Source organism: Aotus nancymaae, unplaced genomic scaffold, assembly GCF_030222135.1.
Source record: "Aotus nancymaae isolate 86718 unplaced genomic scaffold, 86718_ANA_hifiasm-v0.15.2.pri h1tg000115l, whole genome shotgun sequence".
NCBI classification, from domain to species: Eukaryota; Metazoa; Chordata; class Mammalia; order Primates; family Aotidae; genus Aotus; species Aotus nancymaae.
In genome coordinates, this window is record NW_026988530.1 from 9965711 (window position 1) to 9980004 (window position 14294).

The following is a 14294-nucleotide window of genomic DNA, read 5'->3' on the forward strand; positions in this document are numbered from 1 at the left end:
CTGATCTGTTTACTCTGGCTTTAACAGTAAGTCATTTGTCATTTAAAAATAGTATTCACGTGGTTGGGGTAAAAACATCTAAAACGTATACACACACATCTGGAAGGTAAAGTCTTCCAGATTCAATCACCACCAAATCCCAAGAGGTCTCTTTTTTTGGCTACCAAATAATCTCGAAAGCATCCTTCCCTCGACATGCTGTTTTAGGTCAATTCTGTCAGTAGATTTCAGAAACTCAAATTTCCAGAGCACAATACTGATTTAAGAGGGAAGGTACTGGAATCAACCAGAGAATTTTTTCAGCCATTTCAAGTCCTCTCATTCTACTTTTCTCACATTCAGTGAAATCTGATGGTAACTAAATTCCACAAAATTTCAGAGTGAACAAAGTCATTAATGTTGGCATTTAGAGATCACTTACATCCAAGAATGCAATACATTAATATATAAAAGAGCCCAACATGTACAAACTGAGTTTTTGTATGTCAATTCTATTTTCTTTTACTGAATTGTATGGTGAAGCAAAAGCTGTTAAAGTATAAAAGCTCATATTTAAAGGAAAATAGATAACTATTCTAATATCAAATTCTCCTCACGTTATATTTTGGGTTCTTTAAAAAAGAAAATGACAAAGCTATGTGGGTTACTTCTATTCATTCATTCTGTACAACCTGGTACACAGCCTACAGGTCTGATGCTGAGCTGCCCCAGGGCAGAGACGATTCAACAGACTAACCCAGTCATGGCAGATTCTGGAGGCCTCGCCTACTAACTGGCTGGTAAACACTTGCCCAGGATTGGATACAACTTGGTAAGATACTGTACGGGAATGAACCCAATAATAACACCTCCAACCCCTTCAGGCCAGAGAATGAAAAGCCGCCCCCCACCCCCGGCTGTTTCTTGAAAAATAGGAGAAAAATAGGAATAATGAGATGTCTGCAGAGTACACTACAGTTTGTATCTGTGGGATTCTTTTTCACTGGTTACTATCTAATCAAGGTCTTGACTTGAAAAATGTTTAAAATGCCCTGTGTCATAAATCTTAAAGTACAACTAAATTTGTTACAAACTTGACACAGGGGATTCTGATTTGCTGCTTCTAAAACAGTTTTCTTTAATCAAGAAATGTTAGACATTAGCTTTGAGATGAACCTAAGTCACGCTATTCTCTCCTTGCTCAGGCTTTTCTTTTGGAACCCTGGGAAATCCTGTCCCCTCTTAAGTAACAATGATGACAGTGTCCCCACCTACCTGCTTCCTATCAGGGAGAAAGAGTGACAATGAGATAATGTCCATAAGGAGCTGCAGCCTATATAATAAAAGCTCCTGTTGACACATGCTCTTATTGTGACAGACATGGGGCAACATTTGAAACCAAAGCCCTCTTTATATAAAAGCGGCAGTTAAGAGCATAAACATTGTGGCACTGTGGCTGTGTGGCACTCCCTCATGAGCACGGATTCCAAGAATGTGAGGGTGGCAGAAGAAACAGTACCAGTCTGCTTCCCGGGATGGGTGTGATCTGATTCACCCTTCAGCCTTAGCACTGTGGCTCAGAGACTAGCAGAGGCAGAACTGCCACACTCTGCCTGTCAGCACTGCCAGATCTTCTGGGTTCCTAGCATCTCTTAGGGTGATTTACTACGTGGAGAAACATGCTTACAGCAGTGGAGGCTGTAACACCAGCTTTACCAGCAACAGTGAGGGGAGAATACATTAATTTCATAAAAGTGCAAACAGATTTCTCTCTAAGGCATGCTGTCCTTTACTGCCTCCATCTAAAAGAGCTAGTCAACTTAGTATTGTGTCTGTCAACAGCTTTGAGCTGGGCAATATTTTCTCTGCCAGTGACCCCAGTAAGTTTGAGGAAGATGTAGCATATAGGAAGAAAGGCAGCTGAGGGACTAACTGTATGTTGAGAAGTTCCCCAGACCTCAGCCAACCAACAACCGCATGCTGTTGCTATGAGCTGGAGAGAGAGGCCCACTGTCTTTAGCCTCGGCTTTGTGGTTTATCAATGACATCCATGACCTTTGTTCCCTGCTTTGACCTCTGCCACCCAAACTTATGAGTAACAGACCTTATCTCCACTGACTGTTTAGAAACTTAGTACTTACTAAGCTTCCTGTCTACAGATTAAAATAAGAACAATGGGAAACAGAATAAAATAGCAAGTATGCAACTGTGGTGATTAAGAAAACTAAGAGGGGCTGGGTGCAGTGGTTCACACCTGTAATCCCAGCACTTTGGGAGGCGGAGGCGGGCAGATCACCTGAGGTCAGGAGTTCGAGTCCAGCCTGGCCAACATGGCGAAACCTCATCTCTACTAAAAGTACAAAAACTAGCTGGGTATGGTGGCTCACACCTGTAATACCAGCTCTTTAGGTGGCAGAGGCATGAACTGTTTGAACCTGGGAGGCGGAGGTTGCAGTGAGCTACAATTGCACCACTGCACTCCTGCCTGGGCAACAGAACTAGATTCTGTCTTAAAAAAAAAGAAAAAGAAAACTAAGAAACTAAGATATTTAAGATTTTGGTAAAACAAGGCAGGTGAAAAAAACCTAATGAATTTCTACTTCATTGAGTCATGTGTAATCAATCTATTTGCTGGTACTTGATATATATGGCAAAACCATCCAGCTAAATAAATAACACTTCTAAGTGAAACTGAATATATACACCTTACAGTAACTTGGCAGTTCCTGCAAGTTCCAGGATGCCAGTCATGGCAGCCCTGATAGGGACACTCAGTCTTTGGCAAATGATTTGGATTATTATGATGGATAAATAGTCACACTTTTGTTTTTAATTCAGAATGCAAATGACGGATCCCATAGTATGCCAGAGGAAAACCATGTTTCAAAAGACACATTTATCAAACCAGAAGAATGAATTCTTCAAGTTGTGTGATTTAACAATAGGAAAATTCCTTGAAGACAAAAGGGTAGCCACATAATAATGGCTTACTGGGCTGGCATGGAGCTAAAAATCTGTAGTCTGGTATTGCCACTTCGATGTCACAGCACTTGACTATCTTTGGGTACAGTTTTCCATGGCCACAAAATCAGCATGACTTCTCCATTAACTTTTAAGAAACGGCAGGAATGACTGGACTCTTGTGGTAACAATTATCAACTATTTTGACTCCATAAAATGAGTCACTGTGGTAGATGGTGACAAGAAGCTGCTCCTGTTACTTGAGGTAAGCCCCTAAAACTACTTAAGAGGGTTTCAGAGTCACTGATCAGCACAAACTGCTGTTTCTACTAAAAATGGTAAATGGCACAATCACCACCTTTGGAAAAGTAATCTTTGATCAAATTCTACGTGAGAAATACTACAACAGACTGTGTACACAGTACTCCTCTTCCTGGGGAGCAAGATTTGGTACCCCTTTAATGAGAGGATGAAAAAGCATCATGAAACAAACTCTGGCTCTTTGGGTGTCTCTAATAGCTTCTTTGTACCAAGATAATATACTTCTAACAGCTAAATAAAAGCTCAAAGAGAAAAAGCAGGTGAGAAAGACAGGTTCTCCTCAGACAACCTGACTGACAACTTTTAACAGAAGTCCATTATCACATCATTACTAGATTGTATTTGGCTCCTTTACTGGACTTGTTTCTTTACATATTCACTTACTGAGTTTCATCCAGTAAGGATTTGAGAAGCAGCCAGATTGCAAATTCATGTAATCAACATTTAGGAAGTGCCCAACAAAAGCAGCATTGCTAACTGAAGCTGCCTGTACATCTCGTCAAGGCCTGACATAGCAGTGCTTGTCTCTAAGTGGCATTAGTATATTGTAGAATGAACATTTTTACAGATGAATAAAAATAACTTGAATTCTAAGATCTCCTTTGTAGTAGTTTCCTTCGTTTTCTCTCTGAACAATAGTATGCTTCTGGCAAATTTCAGCAGGAAGAGTTGAGATGCGGGTGCTGGCCTAACCTTTGCAAGCACGCACTCACTTTTGAAATCTTCAGTAAAATGAGTTAAGTATTAGCTTTTACTTATTCTACTTTTCAACCAAACATGCCAAACACCTGCACTGTATTTTGAGGATTTTACTGTACTTTTGTAGATGCTGTTTATCCTCCAAGACTTTGCACCATTTTAAAGACCTCATAGGGCTGCTGCATCATCACTGAGATGTAAGGCGAGACATCGGATCACCTCCAAACAGAAACAGAGCTACAGGCATGGAATGGATCTTGCGATCACTGGCCAGGAACAGAACTGGCACCATCCTTCTCCAGTAGGCTGCATACACCCTCATTTACCTACACGAAAACATAGACATTTACATGCTTTTGCCTCCTTCCACTCCCTACATTCACACAAAGGCTTAGTTCTGAAATCTGTTCACTGAGGTTTTTCAAAAACACTAAGTGTATACTTAACCAAACTCCTTTCACATCCCTTGCAATGCTGGCATGAAACATTGTAATAAAACACAGAGTTTGGTGGTGGTTTAGGGGCCATGTGACCCTGAGTAGTTTATTTACTCCTGGAATCCTCAGTAGTTTAACTGGGCCAATGCTAACTCTTAGGAACGTTGTATCCAATGAAACAATATATGTGAGTTGCTTAGCACAATAAATGGTGGCTAAGGCCCTCCTTGTCATAATTGTTAAGAGAGAACACTACATAGATTTTGAATAGTTCCTGATGAGACTCTCCTATTAATTCAAACGAAAAAGTGCTGATTTTGATAATGGTTAAGTGGCTAGGCAAGAATCACTGGGTCCAACTGCCATGTTGAGTTTTTACATAGCACGGAGGGAAATGTGTGCAGTGTTACCAGGGCGCTCCTGGGTTGCGGGCGGATGGAGCGTGCGTCTAGGGGTGTGGGAGCCGCAGGAAGGAGGTCGGAGGGACACGGGGGTCAGAGGTGGAGGGAGGGGCCCCGCTGCTGTCACTCACGCGGGGGTGACGCCCTTGGGCAGCCCCAGGGCGTTGACGGCGGCCGGCGGCGGCTGCGAGGGCAGCAGGGCGCTGAGGAAGGCCGCGGGCGTCTGGCTGTGGCCGAAGCGGGCAGCGGGCGAGGAGCCGTGGGACGCGGGGCCCGGGCTTGGGAGAGGCGGTGGCGGCGGCGGCAGCGGGAACACGTCGGGCACCGGGAAGGCCGCCGTGGGGCTGAAGACCGGGGGCGGCGGCGGCGGAGGCGACGGCGAGGACGAGCCCCAGGGGGCGTCGGGCTCGGCGCCGAAGAGGGGCGTGAAGGGCGGCGCGGGCGCGCGAGCGAGCGGCCGGGGCGTCGGGGACAAGGGCGACGGGAGGCTGGACGAGCCGGGGCTGGAGGCAGGCGTGCCGTGTCCCGACGCAGGCCCGAGGTTCTGCGCGGCGATGAACTGCTTGGGGCGCGCGTAGTTGAAGGAGCCGGAGGACTGCATGGCGGGGGTGGCGCGGGAGGCCAGCGCGCTCATGGGCTCCGGGGACGTGGGCGGCGCGCAGGCCGCGAGCTCGGGGAAGGCGGGTGGCGGCGGGAAGGGCGGCGAGGGTGGTGCGCTGCGGGCTGGCGGGGGCTGCCGGGCGCCGGCCTCCTGCTCCAGGCGGATCTGGTTCTGCAGTTGCTGGATCTTCAGCGGGTCCCTGTGGAGAGAAAGCGACAGCTTCAGAGAGGGGTGGCCGTGAACGCGCGTGAGCCAGACCTCGCCTTGCACTCGTGCCCTCCGTGGAGAACACCCCGGGAGGGCGCACGTTCGCAGCCAGCAGGGCGAGGGCGCTCTGGTGGTTCAGGCTGGACCCGGCGCTAAGTCAGCATACTAGGCCCGCCCGGCTCACTGACCCACGTCAGCCTCACATAAGGGGATCCCAACCCGTTTACACAGCCTGATGGAGATGTGTCTGACTTCCAGGAGCCACATTCTAACAGAATCAGAAATATTAAGAGAAAAACATCTTGACATCATTCTCAGTCCTCTCATTCATAGCCAATTTTTGGTAAAAGAATTCTATCAGAATGAGAAAGCTAAAAGCAAAAACAAAAACACTTGTTTGAACTTCTATTTGGGAGATTTAGGTTTGTCCAATTTGCCTACTCAGTGCTGTCAACTCTGCATTCAATAAATACCACAGGTGGATTTTTAAAAAATTAATCTCTACATTTGTCCCGAAAGTTTTTATGCAAAATTTTAGTAAATTGCCAGTTTCTTACCAAACCTTAATACACACTGATAGTGTATGTTATTTCAAACACATGTAAACAAGTGACATCTATAACACGTAGGTGTTCAATAAACAATAGCAAAATATTAATTTTATAATGTATACTTAATTCCCCAAATATTTACTATTGAGAAGAGACAGTTAAAATTTTTATTTCTAAAATAAGAGCAAGCAGCTAGCAATGATCTAACATCTCACTCTCACTCGAAAACTTTCCTGTACATCCAGGATGTTTTCCTTTATTCACACGGGGTGAAAGCAGGGACCAATAGCTGTCAAAAGAAACTTGAACAGAAGGTGGCACTGTAAGAAGCAGATCAAACAAGTACCCATGAGTAGACCAAGCTCTGCTCCTATCTTTAAATCTTTTAAAACTAGAAATCAAAACCCCAAACTTTCCTATCTATAGGCAAAAATCAAGCCTTCAAAAAACTCAGCAATAAAAATAACTGAAGCTGCCAATAAAAATGTGAAAAAGTGTCTAGGTCTTTCATCAAGTATCATTAGATGTGGGAACATCAGCAAGTTCTAAACTCGGTCCTATGTTTTCTGTTCCCTTCTAGAATTACCCAGTAAAGAGATTACACTTAAGTCCATGAGAAGACAAAGACGCTTGCTTGGCAACAGAAAGGTGAACGAGAAGATGCTTCTATGTTTTCTTTTTTTTTTTTTTTTTTTAATGTACTGCATTTTATTACATAAAAGTTTATTACATTAATTACAATTAGTAAAAGCTTCTATGTTCTCAACATGTTCAGAGCATCAAAGACTCCAACCACAAAGAACTTTGTTGGCTCCTAATGAACTCGAGTGTTTTAAAAGCAGCCATGTCACTGCTGGGATTCACCACTGCCCTGAAGCTCCAGGATGTCTGTGTGGTTTGGGTAGACTGTCCAGCACATGTGCTTTTGTGGTCATGCATTTAGAACTGGCCCAGGAATAGAACTCATAAATACCACCCACCAGCTCTAAAATCCATTATCCAGCACTCTCCTTTCTGAGTCCCCAAATGCTTCATCCCCTGCCTTTGCTGTCTCTCTCATTTCCTAGCGAGGGCAGCATGCATCCTAGTCCCAGGATGTTTATCATCACACTCTTCAGCTGACCTCTGCATCTGGATTGGAAGCCATCTGTGTGGCTCTCCCCAAAAGTGCTGCTCCGCTACTCCGTGCCCACCTGGGCTTGCAATGGCCAAAGCCACAGCTGTGTTTTAAGAATTTCGGGCTTGGCCTGGCATCAGCACACTGCTGTGTGTGGTGGCTCTGCTGAAGTAGCTAGACATCATACCATGCTCTGTACCTGATGTGAGGATTCCCTGGCCCCAGGATTAGGGAGTAACTCCTGAGAGCCAGTCTTCAAAGAAACCAGGGCAGAAGGCCCGATCATGACTATATTGGTTGTAAACTTCTCCGCGGGGTCAGCCTGCTCGTTCCGGCATTAAAAAGAACCACCATGTTGCTAACCCAAGTGAGCTTAAAGCTGTGGAAGTGCTACTTTTAGAAAGAAGTGATTAATGTAGCATTGCACAGAAGTGAGTGGGCATTCTAGTGATGTGGCTGCTAGTATATATTGCAGTGAGGGACTCTGCTAGAGTTTCAACTTCTCGTTTCTCAGTGGTTCAGTGAGGTGTGAAGAATGGGGTGGGGAAAAGGAGAGCAAAAATGCTTATTTTAAATTTTAAAGTATCTGGCTATATTTCTGTGCAAATGATAAACACTTGAGTTAAATGGATTTCATATCTGGACTGCGATGAAATGCACAATTTTACCATTTTCTTCTTCCTCGTTAAGCTATTTTTAGAAAAGTTGATTTTCACAGAGATAAAAAGGCCGAGAGAATGCAAGGAGAAAGGCAAGATTGCCTGTAGCTTTTGGAAATTACTTAGAAGTTATTTGTCATAAGAAATTCATGACTTCTTTAGTTTCTCCATATTTTTCCTGCTGTATTTTCTCTGAAAAATGAAGCTGAACTGAATTTTTTGGAAATACCATGCAGTGGATGAAAAGTTAAGGGTTCTGGACAACCCTGGTTGCAATGTACTCTTGAGTGTCATTTGTTTAAATCTTTGGTCTCACACAAGAATCCATCAAATTTCTCCCAGCTTCTTTTTTCCCCTCTACATACCATACCCGTAATTCAAAAACTGTGAGCAATTCCCCACTCTTGCCCACCCTTCAATTCTAGAAGTTTTGATACTGAAGGACATGAGACTAGACTGTCGCAGTCCGCTTACACATGGGAACACTGGTTTTAAGTAACACCCAAGGCCACAGAGCCAGTTACCTGCAGAGCCAGGTTAGAACCTGTGTCTGCCACCACTCTTTTCACTACTCAAGGATGTGACATAAAAGAACCTTGACCTTCAATGTGACTTAAAAAAATCTGTGGCTATATTTTCCTACTGAGGACTTTATTCACTTTTATGCCTTCTTGCAGCTGTAACATCCAGGGCCTTTAGGGTCTGAATAATCAGTGAAGGCTTTAAATACATATTTAAGAATATTTGGCTTCAAACATGATTATTTTTAGAGTGAAAGTACAAAGATGAGAAGGTCTTGGCAGCTCAGGAAGGAAATACGTACATGCTAACTCAACAGATTCCCCTCCTACATTATAGAAAATCAGTCACTCCCTTACCCCAGTGGCTTACACAAAGCTTTCAACAAGAATAATTTTACCCTTTGCCTCATAGTTGGATGGGGCAAAGAGATGTGACAGGGAGGAGGAGAGATGTACCACCCAATTTATTTTCCAATTCAGTCTCCTGCCACTAGATGAAAGCAGTTCAGAAAAAGTTAACCAGACTAAAAACACTGTACCCTGCAGCAGAAAGGTACATGACAAAAAAGGCTGGAGTCACAGATCCAGGGGCTTGGGACCCAGCTCAGTTGGCTACTAGCTGTGGGGTCTTTGTGAGAATTAAATGAACACAGTGCCTGGTTCAGAGCATGAGCTCAATACATCACCTTTCGCAGCAGAAGAGAATCTTATCAATCCTGGTTACTTTAAAAACCACACCTTTTAAAAACAGGAACAACGCTTCACTGGTTGCAGGGGATTTCCCCATCCACCCATTCCTATTGCAAGCGGCTGACAAGGGAACGCAGTGGCAGGCAGGCAGATGAGAACTGGAGGTGGGCTGAGTCATGAGACCATAAGATGGCTGGTGTTAGCACCGCTCCTCCCCCTTCTACTCATCATGGAGCCGTAGGGCACTTGCCATGTGCCTCACACTGGCGACACACACCAACCCTAGGAGGTAGGGACTGTTATCCCCATTGCAAAAATTCACCGTCAGTTAGTGAGGTCAAGTAACGTGTCCATGGGCAGAACCTGGATGTGAAGGGCTGGCTGGCTCAGAAGCCTGATGCTACATCGTTTTCTGTACAGTGCTCAGTCAACAAAAAATGTTTGTTAAAATGTCGGTTATTATTACCATGTATCACGTTTTCTCTGGGAAACTGCAACCCAAGTTCAATAAATGATGTGAAAATAAACCCCTGAAAAGCAACTTTTATGTAAATTGGAAATGCCTGGTGTGTCTCTCTGGAGCAGTATCTGGATTGCAAGTAATTTATCCCCTGCTCATAATAAAGATGGAGTATTCATAGTTGTCTAGAAAAATTCTTGAGATCACAAAGCTGAGAACATGTGTGATCTATGAATAAATCTGCTGTTGGTTGATACGCTTTCTTTCATACTTGACTGTGTGATAGGAAAACCATTTGTATGGTGAAGAGTTGCCACATTGCACCTTCTGAGCCATCGCTCTTCTGGTCCTGATACGTATAAGCACTTTAAAGGTAAGGAAGGTAACTTTCAGCATCCCCTCAGCACCTGGCCAGACACTGAACATGGTGGACTCACCACTGTCAATGACGACAATGACAGCAATGTCTTGCTGTGATTTCTGTACCCACTGGGCTCATCAGGCATGTTGAGTAGGACATTCCTATGCTAGGAGGGTCCCATGTTGGACTGGGAAATCTGAAGAATTTTCAAATGAAGGTCAGTAAGTGAATTAGGGGATAAGCTGCTGGGTGTTCCCACAATATATTCCCATCTGGCTAAGATTAGCTCAGAATCATGCATGAGAGCTCAAATATATCAATTCTAGGAGCATATAAAATAGAAAATAAAACTCCTACAAGGGCTTCCCATTCAGGTGGTACAGTTCAGTTCCATCTATAACTTTATTATAGTAGTGCTTCAATTGTCTTCTACAGTTCCATTACTCATAGCTTAATTGGTATCTTTGTATCACAGGAGCTAGGTCCACTGCATGAAGGTCACTATCTAACAACTGGATCTGTTTGGCACTAACTTATGATTGCCCCTTGGGAAAAGGTATACAAATCACAATCTCGAGAACAGTCATTTACACAATAAGGATTAATAGGAGACAAATGGGAACGTATGCACTGGGCTTATGAGAGATGAGTGCAAAAATAATTCACATATACCACCCTAAGGCTGTGGGGAGGCCAGAGATAAAAATCTGGATTTTCTACGAAGCACCACAAACAAAAGAATGCTAGAACTAAATGGGTTACTGCTTGGGAATGATATGTTTAAGTTTAAAATGTATTGCAAAAGGACATAGGTTTCCTTTACTACAAAGCTGTTTTTTGACCTTGCATGCATTCTGAATCTTTTGTAAATTGTGCTGACTTTCCAAAGCCAGAACTGAACACAATTACAGAGGACGGTTCAAGGGAGAAGTGACCTGAGTGAAATCAGCACACAACTTGAGTCTCTTTTAGAGAGACGTTTCCTTTGTACTTAGAATAAGAGCCATATTTGGCTCCACCACAGAAAAACAGTAGCTCTGTATGTCTTCATGCATAAAGTTGATCTCTATTTGAAGTCATTCCATGTACCATGAGAGAGGGGTGCGGGGGGAGGGGAACAATTGATGACCAACTCCTAATCCTCCTGGGAACCTCTCTGGAATATCAAAGGATGGCTGAGTCTCTTATGTAACAGAAGGAACAGGAATGAGAGGTAGGGAGATGGTGCTCTGTCAAGGGTCAGTAGCAATGTGAACTGTTTCTCAGAAGTTGACTCTTGCTGCTGGCTCCCAGATGTTGTGATTTCTCATCTAAGAGGTCTGTGGAGATCCAGCTCTCTGTGGGGTAAATGGTCACTCTGGCTCTGGGAAGGCTGCAGGATGTGGTCCAAAGCATTTCTAGCCCCACAGAAGAACAGGATTTGTAGCCGGACATAAATCGCCCATGGTAAGGGACAGGCTTTGACGGTGCTGCAGTTGTGATGTCCAGATGAATCTGACCAACAGGGAACACTGGTGCTTCAGCTCCAGCTGCTTTTGGGGGAGGAATGCGAGGTCAGCTTCTAAAACAGTCAACTCTGCATCACAGTTAAATGGCCAAAATGATTTTCATTTCTACTGATGCAAAGGCCAGTGAAAACAGCAGGAATAGATTAGTTGATTCTTTTAAAAACTATGCTAATTTAGTGGACATTAAAAGGAATTAATGTCGACTGTTCCTAATAAAAAATGTTTGATTTTAATTCTTAACACAGACCAAGTACACTTTTGAAGAAAAATCTGTTTTTCAACCTTTTTTTCAATGCTTGAGGCACAATCAGTGATCTCATTTCTAATTGAAACACCAAAGGAAAGCTCCCTGTGAAGCAGATGTTGAGGAACTTGAAGGTCTTAGTATAAAATTTCTCTGAGATTTTGAAGAATTAGGGAAGAAAGGACAGATATTTCACTTTGTCTTACAATGAAATGACGAATTTGGCATATTTTCAGGTTTCATATGGTTACTGTTTCCTCAGCTCTTCATTTTCATTCATTAAACAGAGGCTGGTGCCAAACTTTGAGTCACTTCCATCATAGCTTATGCTTGCTGGGTTGAATACATCCAAAACAGTGGTGTGTTGTCAGTATTTGTGAGCTGATTACTACTAAGGGTAGAGTGTCATCTCTTTCCAAACAAATCACCAGTATCTACTCCTCCAATGTCTTTGCAAAAAACAGCAATCCTCTCACTTCACTGAGCCCTCCATTTTCAGTATCTTCCTCTTTACTCACAGGGAAGCCGCTCAATAAATATTTGTTGAATTTAATTTAAATCCCTAGATTTCTATATGGTGTAAAACTCCTTGCTCCATCAAGCTGTATGGCACTCAGCAACACATAGCTCCATTTCCAGAGTCCTCTTAGAAAGCAGCTATCATGCAGGTTACTTACTAGTGAAAACATGGAGTCAGCCCTGCAGAGAAGAGTTCCGATAGCGCAGCTCCAGCTCTGCCACGTTCTGTTTATGACTTTGGATAATTCATTTATCTTTTCTAGGGTAGGTTCTCAACTTTAAGTCCTAATAAACTTTTAGATTTTATGACCTGTCCTTTTTAGCCCTGTAAGATTTAAACATTATAAAGAAACTAATTTCAAAGAAACTGGTAAACTAGTGAACTTGGACAACTAAATGAGTCCAAGTATGGTCTTTATTTGGGTGTGTGCATATATTAACCTTGTGCATATGCTGTTTTCACACCTATTTCAACTGTTTTTGAAAAAGGTATCTATCAGTTTTTGGAAAACGAGATTTAAAGGCATTTGGGAGGCAGATAAAAACAATTCCATGGTAAATCTTCTTACAAAAGGAAGAATTATTCTGTGAATAATCTGTTCTGTGAATATTCTGTTAACTAACTGGCTAACATTAATTGCATTTTTTTTTTCTTAAGACAGATACACCTATAGATAAATTCTACCCAGTCAAGACAAAAATAGCTTTTAGGTTTTATGTGTCTCAAAATAACTTCTATGGGGCTAGAGCTGGATGTGGTTCTGCTATAATGCTTTCCCTTAAAGAAAACGTGTGAACTATTTCAGTGGTGAGTGGCCAGCGTTCTGCTAGTAACCCCTTTCCCATCTTTTGGATGTTTTGGCCTGATTTTGTAAGTCTTCCAAAAATTAATTTGATGTTTCATTCAATGTGAAGATAGGGTTGTGCTGTGCTCAGCAGTCCCAGGCTTTTCTCTGCCCTCCTTCTTGATGCCTCTGCAGCATCTGACAGTGGCTTACCCACTCCATCTTTCTGGAAGCACTTTGTCCCTTGGCATCACTAACACAACTCTCCTTGTTCCCAGACTTCTGGGACTGTGCCTGCCTTCCTTCACTGGTTCTTCTCCATCTCTCTCAAAGTGGGTACTCTACCGAGATCTAAACTGGATACTCCTCTTTGCACCAGGAGTCAGCTCCGTCACTCTCACTCCCTGAGCTAACACAGCCTTCAGTTCTGAATTCCATTTCCACTTCACGTGACATAAATGAGCTACTTCACTTCAAACTTGTGTCTGGACAGAGTTCCTCTCACCCTGATCCAACTTTTCTCCCTAAAATAATATCTGATATTTAAGATACCCACAATTTGGTCTCAAACAGTCCTAACAATCTTATCTCCAACTACTGCTGCTCTGTCTCCACCTTTCCATTCTTCTAAGTTAGTTACTCTTACTGTTCCCCAGACCGATTTTGAGTTTTCCTTCCTGCTGGCCTCTTCTCATGCACTGCCCTCTTGGACGACCACTCCCACCAATTTCTCTCCATCCACTGTCTTCATCCTTCCATGCCCGTTTCAATGCCCATCTCTTCTTGAAGCCTTCCCTAATACACCTAGCAGTTCTTACTCCCTCCTCCAACTACTCCAGCCCACAAGGCTGGCACGGCATTATCTCACACGCCAGCCCAGATCACCCAGAGCCAGATGTGTTCTGTCTTGTTGATTATTACAGTGTTTTGCATATAGATGTCAGTTACTACCTGTCAGAAGTTTGCCAGGCATCCTTTTGTGTGGAATACAGGAAAGGGAAATGCATCTTCTAATACAGGAGATTGTATGTATCAGAGCTCTTATGTAACAGTACTCATATATTTCTGGCTTGTTAGTATCCAAAATGTGAAACTCCCAAACCCAAACAAGAGCATTTGTGAACCTGGGAACGCAGCTCCTAATGTGGCATCTGTGAGGCACTCCATCACGTTCCAGGCAATGGCAGCCTGTGCTGGAGTGCCCAGTTTCCATTTTATTTGGTTATCAGTCAAAAATGCAGTAAGTTTCTGTTTACCTTGAAGAGAAAGGCCT

At 43.3% G+C, this 14294-nt stretch overlaps 2 protein-coding genes across 8 annotated transcripts in view; one reads left to right on the top strand and one right to left on the bottom strand.

Moving 5' to 3' along the window:
* Positions 1 to 14294, top strand: part of CBR4 (carbonyl reductase 4) — a 141322-nt gene that overhangs the window by 119086 nt on the left and 7942 nt on the right. The window contains exon 5 of one of the 3 annotated variants that reach the window (XM_064371023.1): positions 6738 to 7257. The exons of the other annotated variants lie outside the window; for them this stretch is intronic. Within the exon in view, the coding sequence (XP_064227093.1) occupies positions 6738 to 6892 (155 nt within the window). The 3' untranslated portion in view covers positions 6893 to 7257. Of the gene's footprint in view, positions 1 to 6737; positions 7258 to 14294 lie in introns of those variants that run through there. 3 annotated transcript variants of the gene reach the window in all.
* Positions 1 to 14294, bottom strand: part of PALLD (palladin, cytoskeletal associated protein) — a 463427-nt gene that overhangs the window by 42864 nt on the left and 406269 nt on the right. For all 5 annotated transcript variants that reach the window (XM_064371018.1, XM_064371019.1, XM_064371017.1 and 2 more), the window contains one exon: positions 4930 to 5598. In XM_064371018.1, coding sequence (XP_064227088.1) covers positions 4930 to 5598 — 669 coding nt within the window. The remainder of the gene's footprint in view (positions 1 to 4929; positions 5599 to 14294) is intronic.